The sequence below is a fragment of the Nanorana parkeri genome, unplaced genomic scaffold, assembly GCF_000935625.1.
Source record: "Nanorana parkeri isolate BGI_ZX_2015 unplaced genomic scaffold, ASM93562v1 scaffold57, whole genome shotgun sequence".
NCBI classification, from domain to species: Eukaryota; Metazoa; Chordata; class Amphibia; order Anura; family Dicroglossidae; genus Nanorana; species Nanorana parkeri.
In genome coordinates, this window is record NW_017306325.1 from 267630 (window position 1) to 289178 (window position 21549).

The 21549-nt window shown below is 40.5% G+C and overlaps 1 protein-coding gene across 1 annotated transcript in view; it reads left to right on the forward strand.

The window, feature by feature from the left end:
- Nucleotides 1-2551: 2551 nt before the first annotated feature.
- LOC108804424 (serine/threonine-protein phosphatase 6 regulatory ankyrin repeat subunit B-like) overlaps nt 2552-21549 on the forward strand; it is a 102781-nt gene continuing 83783 nt past the window's right edge. The window contains exon 1 of the mRNA XM_018576142.1: nt 2552-2644. Coding sequence (XP_018431644.1) covers nt 2618-2644 — 27 coding nt within the window. The 5' untranslated portion in view covers nt 2552-2617. The remainder of the gene's footprint in view (nt 2645-21549) is intronic.

Sequence of the window (21549 nt, forward strand, 5' to 3'; positions counted from 1 at the left end):
TTGTATGTGACAGCCAGGCACCAGTAGAAAACAACGATACCAAGATTGTGGCTTCAGTGGCTGTGATCTTGGTAAAACCAATCCAAGACCAGGCCATTAATATACGTATTGTGGCCCTGAAGTGGTTAAATGAAATCAAAGGCTCCTGCACTCAAAATGCATCCCAATATATCCCTATGTGTTTTATGGGCTACAGTTCTCACGTGCGCAGAAAACGACAGAAAAATACTGCATGTCACATTTTGTACGGTCAGGAAACGCAAACATGTCCAAAACGCACTGCACTGCAGCTGACATACTAACAGCCCCACTCCAGCAAAAAAAAATTACATTTTTTTTACTGGAACGCATCAAAAACGCGGCCAAAGCGCACTGCATCAGTAGCACCACGTCTGTAGATCCGGACCTGATCAGGACCTGAAACTCATGTGAATAGGCCCTTAGTGCCTGTTCACATGATGTCCGTTTTCTGTGCTGACTTGATCCGTACGCTCCTGCACTCAAAATTAGGGTTGCACAGATACCAAGTACAGTACTCGGTACAGGTATGAGTACATGTACCGATACTTTTGAGCTCCAAGACTACACTACTAAATTCAAAAGTTAGGAGGCCGCTGTAATTTGTAAGGAGCACACGGAGCTCCTGGGATTTGTACATCTCTGTTTTAATGTACGATTTTGTTTTTATAAATATAAATAAAGTGATGCACAGATACCAGTGTTGCGAGTACGAGTACTGGTACTTGCCGAGTATTTACGAGTACTGATACATTTTTGTTTATTGTCATGTGACAGTTTTTCTAAAACAATAGAGACTAATGATTTCAGGACAGTGGTGGAGTGCCAGAGCCAGGTCCCAGCTGCAACCGCTGCAACCCTGGTAGTTCTCATGAAAATGCCAAGTATCTGCACTGGTACTCGAAAAGTATCTGTGCATCCCTACTCAAAATGCATCCCAATGTATCCCTATGTGTTTTATGGGCTACAGTTATCACGTGCACAGTCCGTTCAGGTTACGACAGAAAAAATACTGCATGTCACATTTTGTCCGGTCAGGAAACGCAAACGCATTAAAAACGCACTGCACTGCAGCTAACATACTTAACAGCCCCACTCCAGCAAAAAAAAAAGAATTTTTTGTTTTTTTTACTGGAACGCATCAAAAACGCGGCCAAAACGCACTGCATCAGTAGCACCGCGTCTGCAGATCCGGACCTGAAACTCATGTGAACAGGCCCTAAGAGTAGTGGACAGGACACAGTGGAGGATGTTTTTAGAACATATATTTCCTCACAGCTCCCGATCCCTCAAATACCATTCTCCTTTGTTAGAATTTATCTTTTTAATATGATACCATTTGTTGATCCAAAGAATGTGTTGCATTAACCAGTACAACTTCTTCCATTACGCAGTCTTTTTTGCATATGTTCCACTAAGGGGCGTAACTAGAAATCACAGGGCCCCATAGCAAAATTTTGTATGGGGCCCCGTGTTTTCTAGTTATACCCTATACCACTTGTTCCACTGTTTCAGCCTAATGGGTAATTTTTTATAAAGTTCGAATTAAAGAGGTACCGTATATACTCGAGTATAAGCCGTCCCGAATATAAGCCGAGGTACCTAATTTTACCACAAAAAACTGGGAAAAAAGTATTGACTCGAATATAAGCCAACAACAAATACACCTTTGTGTAATGGTTAGTAATAACAGTCTACGAACAGATACTTATAGATAATTGCAGGCCTTTGCTTCTTTGTATACCTTATTTTTATTTTACACATTTGTCTTCTTACAGTGGCCATTTTTTTTTTTTTTTTTTACTAAGGGCAGTTTTATTAATCTCCCTTTACTTCCTGGAACTCTGGCTCATGTAACTAGGACGTGCTCATGCACATCATCTCAGGGGGAAAAAATGCCTTTCCCTGAGATCTTGTGAGATTTTGCAGTTGACAGATGAGATTTCCCAGCAATGCTCTGTGATATAACCTTCCCAGGATGCATTTCCTAGGCATGGGCTGCATCACTAATGCCTAAGAGGACCAGGAAGTGGGAAAACAGTAATTGTAAGAGAAATATGTTTATGTAATTAATGAATGTAATATGATTTCATATTGGCATGCAGAACTGAATGTTGATGTGAAATAGAGTAAAGGTCCACTTTAACCCCAAAACAACGATGCTAGAATTCTCATTCACCCTCTTTTCTTGGGAGTTTAGTTTTTATTTGATGAGTACCATTTCACATCAAATGTATTTGATAAAAGTTTCAATTTTTTTCTCAGACGGCCATGTTGTGTGTCAGCTCATTTCAGTTTGCCTACATGTACGCAGAGCTCTGCTGTGCATTTTGTTTCTCTACCACCAGATGGCAGTAGTGCTTCTTGCAACGACTTAGAGGACAGAAGAATACTGTACAACTTTGCCTTGTATGTGATGATGTCAGAAGCAAGTGGTCTGTGTATTCTACACTTCCTGTGTCTGTAGTTCTGCAATCTTGGCAGAAAGGCATAGATTAAGAAAGGCCAGTGAGAGACACTTGTGAGCTTGTAAATCTCTTTATTCTGGATCGCGCTTTCTGAAAAAGTTTTACATGCAAGCAGACCATTTGCTTCAAGAATGGCTGCGGTGAAACTTACAGACCAGGTAAGAATATTCATTCTGAAAGCCCACAGATTTTGTTCATAGCTTTGAAAGTACAACAGAGGCTATTATAGTCTGAATCTCTGTAGAAAAGAGCTAAATACATGTGACTGTATCATGGTAACTTTTCTGGGTTTTCAATTTATCAGAGCTGAAGGTCCATTCTTCTAAAATTCTTGTTTCAGGTTTGGGTAGCTCCATAGTCACCTACATTCAGCAAAATCTGTGAATATTAGTTTCTTGGGACAGCCCAATGGTCAAAGCAAGGATGTATTTTTTAAAATCTATTATTCTGTATAAAGAGTGCAGCACAAGAAGAGGGACTCCATAACAAGAAAGGGTAGAGCTGAGATCTCCGGGAGAAGAGTCACTGTCACTGTGTCCCCTATAGATATTAAAAGTAGCAGGTGATGCAACCTACCAGCCCCCACCCTTAGCTAAAATATCCTGTTTTGAAAGACTTTGCCCTTAATTTAGCACTGGAGGTTTGTTTGTGGTTTTTAGTAGAAAACCATGATGTGAAGTATTTGTCGGTTTTTGGATGCTGTGAACATAGCAAACTTGAATAATTAGCAATGCAAGAAAGAAGGAAAAAGCAAAATTGGCAAAACAAACCAACCAACAAGCATATAACTGTTCTTAATGAATGGTAACCTTGACATCTGCTTGCTGATAAAAAGAGAAAAGTCCCATCCAGCACCATCCATTCACTTATCTGTCATGTTGATTAGGGTTGCACAGATACCAAGTACAGTACTCGGTACAAGTACGAGTACATGAACCGATACTTTTGAGCTCCAAGACTAGACTAGAGAAAAATTCAAAAATTAGGAGGCAGCTGTCATTTGTAAGGAGCACACGGAGCTCCTGGGATTTGTACATCTCTGTTTTAATGTACGATTTTGTTTTTATAAATATAAATAAAGGGATGCACAGATACCAGTTTTGCGAGTACTGGTACTTGCCGAGTACTTACACATTTTTGTTTATTGTCATGTGACAACTTTTCTAAAACAATACAGACTAATGATCTCAGGACAGTGGTGGAGCGCCAGAGCCCGGTCCCAGCTACAACCACTGCAACCCAGGTAGTTCTCATGAAAATGCCAAGTATCGGCACTGGTACTCGAAAAGTATCTGTGCGTCCCTAATGTTGATAAACATTTAGCTAGTTCCACACTTCTGCAGAGGTAACGTCAAATGTATTGCCCCTGCTTATCACTAGAAGATGCAGTTGGAGCTGTGTAAGTATGTACTGCGCCCATACAGCTTTTACTTCATAGAGCTAGTATCTTTCACTCCTTATAAGTTCAGGAAGGAACCTGCTGTACACATTTCCTTTTTGTGCAAATAAACGTCAGCTTTATTTTTTGCATTTCTATGCATCATCCTGTTGGGTCAATTAGAAGGATGAACAATTAAAGTGAGGGTGAATTTCAAGTGGCTTATGTATCACACCTTACCGACTTCCGTTTCTGTGTACTTCTTCTGAGTGCTGTTCCCTATTTACCTGACTTTGCTGTAGTGGCTTAACATTTCACTACCAGGGCTACATTTCATAATAGGCTGTGGCCTAGGGAGGCAGAGCTTAAAAGAGTTGTAAAGTCCCAGCATATATTATTATACTATCCTGTTATAAGATAAGCATTGTAATAGGAATACGTACTAGAGTTGTTTTTGATAATGAAATCAAAGTTTACTTGAAAAAAACCTTTTGATGTAGTGAGTGCTTCCTGCCATTTGCCCATCACTTTCACTAACTTCCTGGACTCCCGGCATGCATTGCATCTCTTTATCTGTTGCTTGATGTGATACAATCTTGATTACTCAAGACTACATTGCCCATAATGCATTGCTTTCAGCAAGCAATGATAATGTTACATTGTTCAGAAATTGAGTTGTAATTCAGAAGGCAGACTCTGTGAGAGTTGAGAGACAAGAAAGTGCACATTCACAGGGCTATGTGAAACTGTGTCAGTGCATTAAAGAAGTACATCCTATGGGGATCTTCAATAAGTAAATTTACAAACTTCTAGATCAATATGGTATAAGGAGGGGGATAGACAGGGGCGTAGATAGGGGCGTTCAACCCCCCCCCCCCCCAGAGGGTCCGGTGGGCCGAACACAATCTCCCTGATTGTGTTCGGGCTGGCTCGGCTCAGCCCGCTATGTCCGATGGCCAGCTCTGACAGCTCGAGTGATGAAAGAGCAGGGCTGCCCCACCCCCATCACCAGCCCACATCAGCCTGAGCCAGGGGGGGACTGTGTGCAGGACACCGCACTGTGAACGAAGATCACAGGACACGGAGTGTGAGCTGACGGGGGAGGAGGTTAACCATTGCTGTGCCAGTAAGTTGCTTTAAGATCCTTACGTATATCTATAATTAATGCAGTGAAGTCCAAATACAGGGTGCTCAATGCTGACTGCTTTATTAAAGGTTGAAAAATGCACAATACAAATATACAGTAAATCAAAATGAGTGATTTGCATTCAAAGTCTTGACCAGTCTGGGATCTGCAGGTGACGCCTGTAAAATTGGGGGACATGGGACCAGCTCCCTTGTGGTAGTAGGTATCTTTTAGCCTCACACATCTTAAAGTGACATTAAAGTTAAACTTTTTTTTCCCCCTTCCCAATCCTACTGTAGGGACTAACCTTAAAGGATGTCTCTTAGGCCTCATTAATATGAGAAACAGCCGGCACGCACAGCTCCGTGCTGCGTGCATGGCCGTATCGGGCAGCTCCCGAGTACGTGGCGGTATGCCGCCCTACGCTCACCCACCCTGCACGTCTGTGCGGGTACTCGTACGCTGACAGGATGGATCCTGTCTGCTTCCAAGACGGGACACCCGCACCCATACGGACCTGCACTTGGGGTGAGCGTAGGGCGGCGTATGGTCATGTACTCCCATAGAGAAGGACAGGCGTTGCGTACTAATCACACGCAGCACCTGTCCTTCCTGGGAGCTGCCCAATACGGCCGTGCACGTTTACCCAAATAGAGCTTTCTTTCTTTTGGTGCTATTTGATCGCTGCTGGTTCTTATTACATTTTTTTATATAACTGAAAAAAGACAAAAAATTGTGGAAATAAATATTTTCAACTTTTTGTTATACAAAATATCAAATAAAATAAAATGTCTTCCTAAAATTAGGCCAAAATGTATTCTGCTAAATATTTTTGGTAAAAAAAAATCCCAATAAGTGTATACCAATTATAAGTCTTTTGAAAACATGGTTTTTATCCATATGGTGTCGAACAACAAAATCGGTATTGCTCGGGGTAAAGAATTGGTTTGGGAATGATAAGGCCGGTATATTTTTTTCAAACCTTGGTGTGTCTGTTACATAAAATCTTATAATTTGAGGAAGCTGAACCCCCCCAGGAAAAAAAATTATCTACGGCCCTGGGGATAGAACGTATGAAAATTCAACATAGAAATACATATTTATTTGTAATGTTTTGACCATAGATACCCTTTAAGGCACAAGTGTCAAACTCATGGCCTAGGGGCTGAATCCGGCCCACCAGGGCATTTTCTAGACTTCTACTTTCAGATCTAGGTATTAAGTTATTACTAAAACCAGTGATAATCGAATACAGAGGCAATTATGATAAAGATTAGATACATTTATATAGTCATACAGGCCCTTTGAGGGCAACCATAATGTTGATGCGGCCCTCGAGTAAATTAAATTTGACACCCCTGCTTTAAGGGCATCACGTAGAAGTCCATACATTGTGCTGTTGACAGTCAATAACACATTCTTATGTATGATCAAACTTCTCAGACAACCACCTTGATTGCTAGCACCATCCTTATTGTTGCTGTTTCTGCACAGCCTTTTGTATTTTGAAACAGTGTATTGTATACACACAATTCACTCACTCCAGTTTGGTACTCGTAGAACCTGTTAGAAGGGTACAACATAGGTAGCAATATTTAGTCACATTCATCTGGACTTGTTCTGAATGTTGAAGACATTTCATAGCTTATCCAAGCCACTTTTCCAGCTCTGATAAGTGCCAGGAAAATACCCCAGCATTTATATCCACATAGGTAGCACATATACATAAATCCAATCAGTATAGAAAGACAGATGTTAATTCTCCAAGGACAGGATGAGAGGTATGGAAGTTGTGGAACCACCCTGTTCTAGTTATCCTGGGTGTCAGGAATTCTCTGAAGAAATTATCAACAAGGTGCGTGGAATGAAGTGAGAGCCAGATGAGACAATGGTGTCTTATGATGTCACATCCTTTTTCACTTGTATACCAACTAAACAGGCTATTGAGAATGCAAGGAAACATCTGGAAGGAGACAAGACTTGTCCGAAGAAAAGGACTCAAGTCAGTAAAATATGTTCCTTTGCTGGACTTTGTGTCTCACCTACACTTACTTGTAAGTACAAGTACAAATTTTTACAGACAGAAAACTTGGCTGTGCTACGAGATCACCTTTATCTCCAATTGTAGCTAATGTGTACATGAGGGAGGTGGAGAAGAGAAGCTTAAACTCTTTCAGGGGAATAACTCCAAGTTGTTGGTTCAGGTATGTGGACAATACCTTGGTCAAGATTAGAACATTGGAAATACAAGCTTTCACAGAACACATAAACTCGATGGGGAAAAACATTACAATTACACAAGAAGAGGCACAGAATAAAAATGTACCCTTTTTGGACTATGTGTTACATGTCAAGGAGGGGGGTGACTAGGTCATTGCAAAAACACAGGACCATCAAACAGAGGAGAGAAGCAGAACATATGGATTAATATAGTTTCATTTCACACCAGCTATGTAAATCAAAGGCTTAACACCTATTGTATGAAGACTTCCCAACACCACAGATGCAATTTTGCAACTAGAACAGAGTGGTTCCAAAGTTTTCACACCTCCCATCATGTTCTTGGGTAGTCAACATCTGTATTTTCCTGGTGACTGGATTAGGATTTCTGTGCTACCTGTGTGGATACACATGCTGCGGGGGTAATTTTTTGGCACTCATCAGAACAGAAGAAGTGGCTTGGATATGCTACAAAACGTCTTCAAGATTATAGAATAAGTTTAGGGGTTAATCATAAGTGTAAGCCTTGGCTTTCCTTGTAAGGCCTTGCTGTCTGCTTTTGTTAGCAAGATCCTAAGGTCAAATGTGATGGACGGAGAAGCACAAAAAAGTTTGCATAGGGGATGAGGAAGTATAAATTCAGACCTGACCACCAAGATGGAACTTTCTTCTAACTACATGTTGGTCATTGTCGCTGGTAATACTAGCATCCCAAATACACGATCAGGCAAAACATTAGGACCAGTTAGAGGTGAAGGGAATAACATTTATTGTCTCTTTACAATGGCACCTGGAAGTCGGTGGGATATATTAGCCAGCAAGTGAACATTTTGTCCACCCTATTATTGTAACATTTTAATTCCCTGCTGAGGTTCTTGGGTCAGACCGGCAAAAGTTTTTGATTTAGCAGCTTGCAGAAATATCAGATATGTTTGTTGAGATGTTGTATTATTCATTTTAATAAACAACACAACCAATAAAAACGTAATATCCAGATGTTTTCTATGTGTCCTAGCGGTCAACTTTGTTGATCCGGTGCGGCACGGCACAAGTCACCGCACTATGTGTGAATGGGTCCTAAGACGGGTGCTGGAGAAGCAGGGATTGCTTCACACATTCATCTCCTTAATAAATCACAGAAGCAACTTTTATACAAAGGCTAAGTAAAAATAGCTGTAAATAGACAAAAGCAAAAGAAAAAAAATATACTGTGCACTGCGAGAATTATACAGAAATGTTTTTAATTTTTGTAGGAAACGTAAGGCCATTTAAGGGCCATGTTCTTACCTTAGACACTTTGCTAAATGATAACTGTTATAGCTGAGGAATGGAATAGTGTGATCTCTTGTCATTTGCCCCCCTGGGCTTTATGAGAGTTAAATCAAGCCTGAGCCTAAAACTAAATAACAAGGCCAACAGCAGGAGGTGGCTGAGAGGATAAGCTATGAGTCCATAACTGCTCTGGCAGAATCTCACCTCGCAGGTGCCCTGAGCCTCCTGCAGGTTACCCACTTCCTGTAGAGATGACGCTTGTCTTACTTCCACAATTCAGCGCCTGCTGTCTAAAATCAGTGGGTCCAGGCCTTGTCATGTAGGGGGTAGGGTGCCTACAAAAAAAAGCGTGCAACTATTATTTTAGTTAAAAAAAAGCTCAGCGATTTCAGACTCTGCAATCTCTCAATATAGGTTTCTTGCACCGAATCTTTGTCATTGCTTCTCTACACACCTCGGGCTCTAAGCCTCCCTGACCAATACAGAGATGTGCATTCCATAGGATATACCGTATCAAAAAGCAAACATCAGGGCTGGAAATCCATTGTTGCATACTGTGCACTTCCCAGGAAAATAAAAAAGTGCATGCAGCCCCATTTTGGTGCCTGCTTTTAACTTAATCAGCACCCCTCTCTGCATAATACACTGTGAATGAAGGGTTCATTGTGAACGCCCCTTTAGGGGGCAATCCCATGGCACCCTACTACGTTCACAGTAGAATCCTCAGTCTTCATTGTGCGTCATTCAACCTGGAATACTGAGGACATCCTGTGGCATAAAAAAGGTACTGCAAAGGAAAGCTTCAGAATGAAGGTGAGTACTGCAGTCTGAGCTGCTTTTTTATTTCAGTTACCTGATGACTACTTTATTTTTAAATATATTTCCCAAATTTGGGCTATAATCTAAATCTATCTGAACCCAAGAACACATTTTTTATATAGTAGGTTACTAGTCTTTAGAGAAATGAGTTTTCCTTTTTCAGGGTTATTTTCCTTTATCTTCATCTGGTGATCCTGCTAGTAACACACTTCCTATTCAAGGGTGACAACATTCACTGTACTGTATCTATGGGAGCACAGCGTTGCCACCCAAGGACAGTAAATGTGCTAGGACTTCAAAAACCCCATCCTCACCTCATCTCCTTAGCATACTGAATTTCTGGCAAGTTCAGCAGGTATGATTGTGCATTTAGCCAACATATCTAATATAACACTTTCAATGGCATATGCAAAGGGCTAAAAGGGAGCAAATAATAGAAGTTTGTTCTTAAGGTTTAGATATATAATGTTCAGTTCTGACAGTTACTACTTCTTAGATCAAGGGAATTCTGTTTTAACTCCTCATCTTAATATTTTGAATTTGGAAGAATAGAAATAAGTAGTAACCATATTTTAGAATCTCCAAAGGCTCTTAGAACAGCACGCTGTATACACCCCACCATCCACTTGACAGTTGTGTTTAAAACATGTACAGGAAGTTTTTGCAGTTCTGCAATTATACTTCCTGTTTTGCTATTTTATGATAAATGGCAGCACTTTCATATAACCTGTCCAAAGAATTTAGCATGCATGTGGTATATACACTGTCCCTGTGTATATTGAGGGCAACATTAAAGTGGACCTTTACTTAAAAAAGAAAATGTTCCCCCATAGCATTCCTTCTCCTCCATAGGGTAACATAGCTGACTCTTTTTTTGGGGGGAGGTTTTTTTTGTTGTTTTTTTTTTATCCAGCCTGCCCCCCTGCCACCATTCATGCCTAGGCACGGATAACTTAAAGTGTAACTGAAGCCAAAACTTGTTTTGTTTTTTTTTTTTTTTTTTAGAAAAAAAGAAAGGGATTAGAACCCCTGTCAGGTTTGTATTGCTGTATGTGTCCCCATTAGGGAAATTCACACAAAAAAACAACACACAAAAGTGGGAAAATAGAATTAGTACAAATTCGGCAAACACACTCCTGTATTCTCAGATTCCTTGAGAGGCAACAGACATAACATCTATCACTTTGATTACTATTTTTTATTGATACTGATTAGGGTTGCCCAGATACCAAGTACAGTACTCGGTACAAGTACGGATACTTTTGAGCTCCAAGACTAGACTAGAGAAAAATAAAAAAATTAGGAGGCCGCTGTAATTTGTAAGGAGCAAACGGAGCTCCTGGTACTTGCCGAGTAGTTACAAGTACGAGTACTGATACCTTTTTGTTTATTGTCATGTGACAGTTTTTCTAAAACAATACAGACTAATGATTTCAGGACAGTGGTGGAGCGCCAGAGCCAGGTCCCAGCTGCAACCGCTGCAACCCTGGTAGTTCTCAAGAAAATGCCAAGTATCTGCACTGGTGCTCGAAAAGTATCTGTGCAACCCTAATACTGATTAATAAACCCTTGTGTCCTTGTGTCTGATATCTGTTTTCTCATTGGTTGTCACCGACTGGGATCAGATAAATGAAATGGGTTTTTAACTTTTTATGATACCGGAAGCGCTTTGAGATGTAAAAACCTTTGTTGCTCAGAGCACTCCTGTCACATTAAAGGAAACTGTACTGAGGGAAATACAGAGGCTGCCATTGCTAACCCACTTCGGAAAATACTTATTGCCTGGCTGTCTTTAACTTCAGTGCTTTCTAAGTCTCTGAGCCAGAACAAGTATTCAGCAAGTTAAATCCAGAGATTTTATCACAATTCTTATTCTGAGTGACTGAGGAAGTGTGAAACCACGGGCATGAAATTCATGCAAAAGCATTTTTTTTGAAGGAGAGGCCAGCTGTGGCAGTCCTCAGCACAGCGTCCTGAATATAGATCTGAAGAGCAGCAATCCAGAAGGGAAAACTATTTTTATACTTTATTTTTACAAGCAACTAAATTAAGTTGGCCATAGTGATGAAAAGATTATTGTTCGACAGCTGTAAAGTCTAATTTCAGTGGCAGCACCAGGCACTTACCAGGACAGAACTCAGAGGGCATGTAATTTACGTGGAATGCTCAGTGTTATTTTCTCCCAAGATAAGCCAAAAATGTCCAGAGAGCTCATCTATCAGAGCACTCCTTCTACTAGAGAGCTCCCCCTACCAGAGTGCTCCCCCCACCACAACGCTACTTTTACTAGAGAGCTCCCACTACCAGAGCACTTCCACTACCAGAGAGCTCCCCCTACCAGAGTGCTCCCCCCACCACAACGCTACTTTTACTATAGACCTCCCACTACCAGAGCACTTCCCCTACCAGAGAGCTCTCCCTACCAGAGTGCTCCCCCCACCACAACACTTGTTTTACTAGAGAGCTCCCACTACCAGAGCTCTTCCCCTAACAGAGCTCTTCCCCTACCAGAGAGCTCCCCCTACCAAAGTGCTCTCCCTTCCCCTACAAGAGAGCTTCCCCTACCAGAGTGCTCTCCCTACCAGAGTGCTCCTTCTACCAGAGAACTCCCCCTTAGTACTTTCCACGTTCTAACATACTCAAATGGGTGATCTGAATATGCATGGATAAAGATAAATCTAAAGGTTTTGGTAGCTGAATTCTGCCTGCACATTTGACCCCCGTCAATGACCATCACAGACATTCATATGGATATGCAAGCACAGCTTGATTGTCCATAGACATTTATGGTGGTTGATGGGTCCATAAACACGAAAGTTCACATTGGTTTATATTTAATCTATAGAGAAGGGTGAAGCAAGGATACCAGGGAGAAAACATTTGCCCTGATCATGTCTGACAAGCTGTGGGAAGTGGTGTCTTCTAATGACTCATTGACACAGTGGCGGAGCTAAGGAACAAAGGGCCCTGGTGCAAGATTTTTTTTGGGCTCCCCCCCCATAAACCCACAAACACAGCGCTCTCCTTTCGCAGTGCTCGGCTGGCTGTCACTTTCTCTCCTCCCCGCTACTTCAAGATGCCCCCTACAGGCTGCAGTAACGTCTGCAGTGCCATCTGCCCAAAAAATATATATATTCTAAGATAATTTAGGTATGCAGTTAAGTAATAGAATTATTGTCAAGTTACCTGATGCACGCTGCCGCTGACATGTTTGGCTTGGGCATCCAGGCACCAATGACCCATGATCACCAATATGATTTGAATTATCAAGTTTTTTGTTAATCAAAGTTTGCAGTATATTAACTAAAACTATTTCTTTAGGGTCCATGTGCGCTGTGAAGATGCAGTGCATTGTTAGAACTTGCAGTGTTTACCTTTTTTTTTAAACTTTATTGAAAAGTCACAAAATTACATTTAATTTATCTTTACAAACTGCAGCACATTGTGATGTCATGAAATACGTTGTTACACTGTGCTGCGTAAAAATGCAGCTTGTCCTCCCATTTGTCAGTGCACACAACTGCAGTGTGCTCATAAGAACTGAACTAATAGCACACATTGCCTCGTCTATGAGTTGGGCCTGCTTTAGGCCTGGTTGCCCAGCACAACCCAATGCATAGGGTGTGAAAGGGCCCTTGGAAGATTTGAGTCCTTTCTATTTTTGCATTCTGACTTCCCATTTGCAATATTTCTTTCAGTGTGTATATGCAGCTTCTTACTTTGTAAATGCACCCACGTCCTGTTTATTTGATGTTTCCCCTTGTGTAAATCAAGCTCGTTGTAAAACTTCTTCCTGATGAAATTGAAATCACGTCAACGTGATGAATATACTGCTACACATAAAAACAGACAGCTGTGAAGGCACCTAGAGGAAAGGAGACTGTAGGTTGTTTGCCATGTTGCAAGTAGTAAAGAGATATTTAAACAGCGGGCACCTAGAAGGACTGAGGTGGGGGTGCAACCGACAATGAATTGGGGTTAATACCCCTTTATCAAAGGGGAATCAACTCCCTCATTGTCAGTTGCTCCCCCACCTCCCTGCTTGCAGGTGTCCACTGTTTAAATATCTCTTTGCTATTGTGATCTGATGTATATTTGTGGTGTTGTGCTTTCCTGGGTCCTATGCAAAAAAATATTAAATGCACATTTTTCTTTTATGAATGAGTGTGCATTTATTTTAATTTCTTTGCAAACGGTGGAATTTACCTTTAATACTATGGGGTCTATTCACAAAGCTGCCGAAGGATCTGGCCGTAGCTTCGGCTGATCCTTCGGCTGGCTTTGGCCCCAGGACCCCTTCGGTACAGGAGAACCGAGGGGGTGCTGTACGGGCTATTCACAATAGCCCGTACAGCTCCCGATCAAAATTATTAGTATTATAACAATTATCATTGTTATTCTTTTTATTGATAGGTGTCCAAATTTTACTTAAATATGATAAATTAGTTTCCTGTTTCTATCACAACTGCTGATAGTTTACATCTAAACCAGTGTTTTTCAACCTTTTTTGTGCAAAGGCACACTTTTTTCATGAAAAAAATCACGAGGCACAACACCATTAGAAAATGTTAAAAAAATTAAACTTTAGTGCACACTCTTCATACATTTAAGTGCTGGCCAAGGCCTGAGTATTTAAGCACCACACCCCTGGGTTGAAAGTGTAAAGTGTATACATATCTCAAATAAAAAGACATTTTTATTCAGAATTGTCTTTTGGCACCATTAAAGCCCCACTTTTTTTCTTTTTCTTTACACTAGTCAAGTGCACACTGCTGGTGTGTCATGGAAAAGAACCCCCTCACCTTCCCAGTTGCTAGGAGCGTGACAAGACCTGCAGAAAGGGGGGTCCTCTGAGGGATGCTGGCAGAATTGCCTCTATCAATGCTCCGGCTCTGTAACGGCTCAGAGCTCCTGTCACGTCACCGGCTCCTCCCCCCGAGCTGGAGACGTGACAGAACCTTTCATCGCTCCACCCCTCCGGCTCTGTCACGGCTTCATCTTTTCTCCACGCCGTCACTACTCCACGCCCCCCTGCTCTGTCACGCGGCTGCATCACCGCTCTATACCCGGTCACCGCCGCTCCACGGCCCCAGCTATGTCATCGCGGCTGCTCCACGCTCCCAGCTCTCGTCGCGGCTCCATTGCCGACCCGCGTCCCCTGCTCTCGCACCGGTATGATTGGTCTATTTGTGAGCCAAAGCCGCGGCACACCAGACAATATCTCACGGCACACTAGTGTGCCGCGGCACAGTGGTTGAAAAAGTGGTTGAAAAACGCTGATCTAAACAACCAATCGTTATTACAAAAGAGCTTGAACATGATTATGAAACATCTGTGTTGTCTTATATAATAGCTGACAATTTTAAATAGCATAAACATTATACAGATTGTAGGCTATTATTATTATTATTATTATTACTACGATTTAATACTTTCCATATGGTTGTCAGGAATATATTGTGTCTACGTATTTTATTACTGTTTCACTGAACGTTTCTTATGCACTTAAAAATAAATAAGGTTAGAGGATGTGGTGTTTTACAACACAGGAAATATCACTTGACTTGAGCAAGAACAGCTTTATATTTGTGGCTTTTAACTGGTAGAAATGATAATCATGCTAAAAAAAATGTTTTATTTGTTTTTAAATGACCCATACACAGCACACTGATTCAGATGCAAAAAAAAACCATGGCAACCAATCAGAATGATTTGAATCATCTGATTTCAGTGATTGCTCTGAGTTACTACACTTTACACTTCAGGCCCATTCACACCTTTGCAGTGTAGTGCGTTGCGTAAACGTGCATGGCATTAAGGCAGCCCATGCAAAAGTGTGTGCTGGCAATGCGCCACAAGGTCCCCAAAAATGTGCCATTTTTGGCAATGCAGCACACCACTGCACATGGTAGTGTGCATTTTGTTTGCACCTAACTGGGTATTCAAAGTGAACATTTATTTTGCAAAGTGAACAGTTGCTGCTCCTTCAGTAAATCAACCCAGTGCAATGTATAACATCCAAGATAAGAATTGTTTTTTTGTTTTGTTTACTGAACTGACACAATAATACGCATAAAATATGTTGTTTTGTTTATTTTTTTAGAATCTGCCATGTTATAAGAACAGTGCATACAACTAATTTAAATAAATAGTTGTTTTCCCCCCAAAAAATATAATTTGTAAATAGTTTTGCCATTAAAATAATTTCTGTCATCATAAAAACGATGAACTGCAGGATACAATTACTACTTTATAGCAATAATAACAGTAGATGTTTTAAAATGATTGCTGGTTTAACAAGGATAAAAAATATTTATTGATGTATTTTAATTGTAATGTAATTAATTCAATATTATTAATTTAATTTTGCTTGAAAACATATGGAAAATCAAATAAATCGTGGAAGGCAAACCCACTAAAGAAAGCATTGTTTATTTAAAACAAAATCTCAAAAAAGTCTAAGTTATGTATTATATAAAAAATAGCTAGTAGTAGTCAATATAAGATATAGCTAGTAGTAGTCAATATAAGATATAGCTAGTAGTAGTCATTATAAGATATAGCTATTAGTAGTCATTATAAAATATAGCTATTAGTAGTTATTATAAGATATAGCTAGTAGTAGTCATCATAAGATACAACTAGTAGTAGTCATTATATTATATAGCTATTAGTAGTCATTATAAGATACAGTTAATAGTAGTTATTATAAGATATTGCTAGTAGTAGTCATCATAACCTATAGCTAGTAGTTGTCATTATAAAATATAGCTAGTAGTAGTCATTATAAGGTATAGCTAGTTGTAGTCACCATAACATATAACTAGTACTAGTAGTCATTATAAGATATAGCTAGTCGGAGTCATTATAAGATATAGCTAGTCGGAGTCATTATAAGATATAGCTAGTCGGAGTCATTATAAGATATAGCTAGTAGTAGTCATTATAAGATATAACTAGCAGTAGTCATTATAAGATATAGCTAGTAGTAGGCGGTATAAGATATAACTAGTAGTAGTCATTATAAGATATAGCTAGTTGTAGTTGATCACATTCCACTGGACCTTTTCTAAGCACAACATAATATGTGTACTGGCCAAGGTAATCTTCTCATCACAGACTCCACTGGGGAATCTCCAGGGGCTGGTCCAGCTCCTTGTACACCGGAAAATCAGCCAGAAAAAGAAATGAATCACCTCACTTCGAGTCCGGGCTGACATGTTATCAGCACAAAACATGTCAGAGTTGATCCCTGTACTATTCAATAAATAAGAAGACTTGCTGCAGCCCCGAGTGTGGTGATTAATTTCCTTTTCTGACCGGACATGTTCTATAATGTCTATAATGTTTCAACAGAATAGAACAGGTGTAGTTTATGTGGCTACTAGAAGCTATACCATGGCCTAGATAAATGAGAACTTCTACACACATCATATGAAATAATAAAGTTATTGCTTAAAGGCCAATTCAGCTCTACTTTTCTGTTTTTAAGTAGTCAAACATGATTTTTTTAAAAGTTAGCTCTTTTTGCATTACTGTGTCTCTGGCAACGTGATGTGCGTTATTCAAGCTCTTCCAGGTTGAATGAGACACATCATCATTCAATCCATTTCCTGTGACCCAATGGCATCAAGGACATGTCCCTGGGGGGTGCTTCATCAAGCTGCCCTGGGATCACTGGAGAATGCTGCATAGAACAAAGCCATGTCGATATGTTTAGGACCAACCACAACCATGCAGAAAGAAGAGGACCTGGGGATGACAGGTGACTATGTTCCCATAATCCCATAAAATCCCAGCAAAGAAGTTGTGAATTTTGAAGTTGGAATTGGGCTGTATTTCATTGGCCCAATAAAATTAAAACCCTACCACTCATGCCCATTTTTTTACCATGCCCACAAAATCATTTCCTCATTTGTTCCTACATCCAAAAAGCACCAAAATGTTTAAATGGTTGTGCAGTGCCTAGGTAAGCTGGCCAGAGAGAAGAATGTCCCACATGCTTAACTGGCACAACTAACAGCAGCTCCATATTCGGGTGGCATCTGAGATTCCTAACACCATCCCTTACACTGCTACCCATCAGCACAAGATGGCAGAGGACTCGGGGACGTTGCTAGGATTCTGAAAGACTTGGGGCACCCTTGGACACACGGAGGAGAGCAATGATGTGGCGTATGTGGCTTGCCACAGTGAACGGTGGTTGTGATCAAATTGTGCTAACAGTGGAAGGGTTGCTCTAAAACTTTTCCTTGACTTCCGTACTACACAGGTCTGATAGGCAGAGGGAAGGTAGGGACAGAAACCTGCAGCTACATAATTCATATATAGAAGAAAAAATGCAGACAGAGGACTACAGCACCAGGGACATTTCTTTGTCAAAACAGGGACTGTCTCTGGCAAACTGGGATGGGTGACAACCTTACCCTATAGCTGAGTTATCAAAACAACAGGATAGCTTTTCTGGTAAAAAAAAAAGTCTCTCCAGGTCAACTAAAAAATTTTGATACGCAGTTGATGCATTTTCCTGCTTCATACATTTTTTTTCTGTCCAATGACATTGCATATCTACTATGACATCATTAGACACCATCTTCCTTCGAGGAGACTTTGGGCACAAAAACGCACCAAATACATGTACATAATTCCACTGTACATTCTTTTTATTATTCTCACCCATTGAAGTCTATGGAACCAAAAACGCTCTGTAGCACCAAAAGAAGCACCAGCATCTTTCAAAAATTCTCACTGCACCATGTTGCATTGATGTGACTTGCTTTTGTATCTAACCTCTTACCTCTCTCTTAACTTTTCCCACTTACCCTTTATCCATATTTCAACACGTATTATATGTGCGACTGCTGTGGGACCTTTCGTTGTTACTATCATTACTTTTGGTTGGCAGATTTTAGCTGCTGTTATGGTTCTCATCTATTACTGTTGATTTAGGTGTTTTGTACCTTCTACTTTCATTTTGCTGTAAGTCGGAGTCATTATAAGATATAGCTAGTCGGAGTCATTATAAGATATAGCTAGTCGGAGTCATTATAAGATATAACTAGCAGTAGTCATTATAAGATATAGCTAGTAGTAGGCGGTATAAGATATAACTAGTAGTAGTCATTATAAGATATAGCTAGTTGTAGTTGATCACATTCCACTGGACCTTTTCTAAGCACAACATAATATGTGTACTGGCCAAGGTAATCTTCTCATCACAGACTCCACTGGGGAATCTCCAGGGGCTGGTCCAGCTCCTTGTACACCGGAAAATCAGCCAGAAAAAGAAATGAATCACCTCACTTCGAGTCCGGGCTGACATGTTATCAGCACAAAACATGTCAGAGTTGATCCCTGTACTATTCAATAAATAAGAAGACTTGCTGCAGCCCCGAGTGTGGTGATTAATTTCCTTTTCTGACCGGACATGTTCTATAATGTCTATAATGTTTCAACAGAATAGAACAGGTGTAGTTTATGTGGCTACTAGAAGCTATACCATGGCCTAGATAAATGAGAACTTCTACACACATCATATGAAATAATAAAGTTATTGCTTAAAGGCCAATTCAGCTCTACTTTTCTGTTTTTAAGTAGTCAAACATGATTTTTTTAAAAGTTAGCTCTTTTTGCATTACTGTGTCTCTGGCAACGTGATGTGCGTTATTCAAGCTCTTCCAGGTTGAATGAGACACATCATCATTCAATCCATTTCCTGTGACCCAATGGCATCAAGGACATGTCCCTGGGGGGTGCTTCATCAAGCTGCCCTGGGATCACTGGAGAATGCTGCATAGAACAAAGCCATGTCGATATGTTTAGGACCAACCACAACCATGCAGAAAGAAGAGGACCTGGGGATGACAGGTGACTATGTTCCCATAATCCCATAAAATCCCAGCAAAGAAGTTGTGAATTTTGAAGTTGGAATTGGGCTGTATTTCATTGGCCCAATAAAATTAAAACCCTACCACTCATGCCCATTTTTTTACCATGCCCACAAAATCATTTCCTCATTTGTTCCTACATCCAAAAAGCACCAAAATGTTTAAATGGTTGTGCAGTGCCTAGGTAAGCTGGCCAGAGAGAAGAATGTCCCACATGCTTAACTGGCACAACTAACAGCAGCTCCATATTCGGGTGGCATCTGAGATTCCTAACACCATCCCTTACACTGCTACCCATCAGCACAAGATGGCAGAGGACTCGGGGACGTTGCTAGGATTCTGAAAGACTTGGGGCACCCTTGGACACACGGAGGAGAGCAATGATGTGGCGTATGTGGCTTGCCACAGTGAACGGTGGTTGTGATCAAATTGTGCTAACAGTGGAAGGGTTGCTCTAAAACTTTTCCTTGACTTCCGTACTACACAGGTCTGATAGGCAGAGGGAAGGTAGGGACAGAAACCTGCAGCTACATAATTCATATATAGAAGAAAAAATGCAGACAGAGGACTACAGCACCAGGGACATTTCTTTGTCAAAACAGGGACTGTCTCTGGCAAACTGGGATGGGTGACAACCTTACCCTATAGCTGAGTTATCAAAACAACAGGATAGCTTTTCTGGTAAAAAAAAAAGTCTCTCCAGGTCAACTAAAAAATTTTGATACGCAGTTGATGCATTTTCCTGCTTCATACATTTTTTTTCTGTCCAATGACATTGCATATCTACTATGACATCATTAGACACCATCTTCCTTCGAGGAGACTTTGGGCACAAAAACGCACCAAATACATGTACATAATTCCACTGTACATTCTTTTTATTATTCTCACCCATTGAAGTCTATGGAACCAAAAACGCTCTGTAGCACCAAAAGAAGCACCAGCATCTTTCAAAAATTCTCACTGCACCATGTTGCATTGATGTGACTTGCTTTTGTATCTAACCTCTTACCTCTCTCTTAACTTTTCCCACTTACCCTTTATCCATATTTCAACACGTATTATATGTGCGACTGCTGTGGGACCTTTCGTTGTTACTATCATTACTTTTGGTTGGCAGATTTTAGCTGCTGTTATGGTTCTCATCTATTACTGTTGATTTAGGTGTTTTGTACCTTCTACTTTCATTTTGCTGTTTAACATGGAAAATCTTCAATAAACTGAATAATAAAAAAAAGAATAATATAATTAATATTTTCGTGCAGTGTGACAGAAGATGCAGGACAAATTGCACTAGTGTGAATGGGGCCTAGGAATCCATTAAAATCTATGCAATGCAGGAGTGCGTGTGATGCCGTGCACAATCCCGCATTGCATATTGCAATGTTAGGTGTGCAATGCGCCTAGCCATCACATGTGTGCTGTGTCACACCGTATTGCATTGTAACCTATTACATGCATGCACTTCTTTCAGTGCAATTAAGCTGCGGTAGGCAGCCCATTCAAGTGAATGGGCTGCCCTACCACAGCGCACCGCAATGGACTCTGCGATGTTGCATTGCAAACTGTTGCAAGAGGGAAGGCTGCACACCCAGCATCCCTATACACATGCAAGACAGTATACTGTAGGTCTGAAATCCTTGTTGCAGGCGATGTCCCTACTCTATGCAGACTTTAAGGAAAAGTAATTAGCTCATCATCTGAGCAGAAAGAAGGCCATTCTTAGAAATACTTTGCATACAGTTGCAGTTTTGTTGCCATAGCGAAGAAGAACCATTTTTATTTTGGCTAGTTTAGCGATCATAGTTGGCAGCTGGTCAAAATGAAAAGATGATTTTAACAGCATTAAATTATAAAACTGTTTTTGCAGTTTTATGTTTATTAAATTGGATATGCAGCGAATTTAAGATGTTCCTAATATGTTCTGTGTAGCAGCTTTAGCAAGACGTATTTGTACTGCTAATGGTTTGCTATGTTAAAACAAACAGTTGCATGATGGCTTAAGTACCAGCAAACATTTTCCTGTGAGTTGAAATTAAAGCAGTTTGGTACAATTATTCATCACCTCTTTCAATATACTCAGTCAAATACTCAGTCATTTTTAGGAAGGGTATTTTTTTACAGAGCACCTGTTTCTGAATATAATGACTACCTCTATGCCCCTTTTACACTACTTCTAACACTGCCTTTGCACTTACACTCTCTAATGTAAAGTTAACCTATCTTGCACCAGGATTATCTGCACTAAAGACCAACCCCCAACACCAGAATCTTCTGTTTTGCGCTCACTAAATAGAGGTAGAATAATAGTTGATGTGCAATGTAAAGCTGCAAAATGCTTTTTCAGGGTAGCTTGAGGGG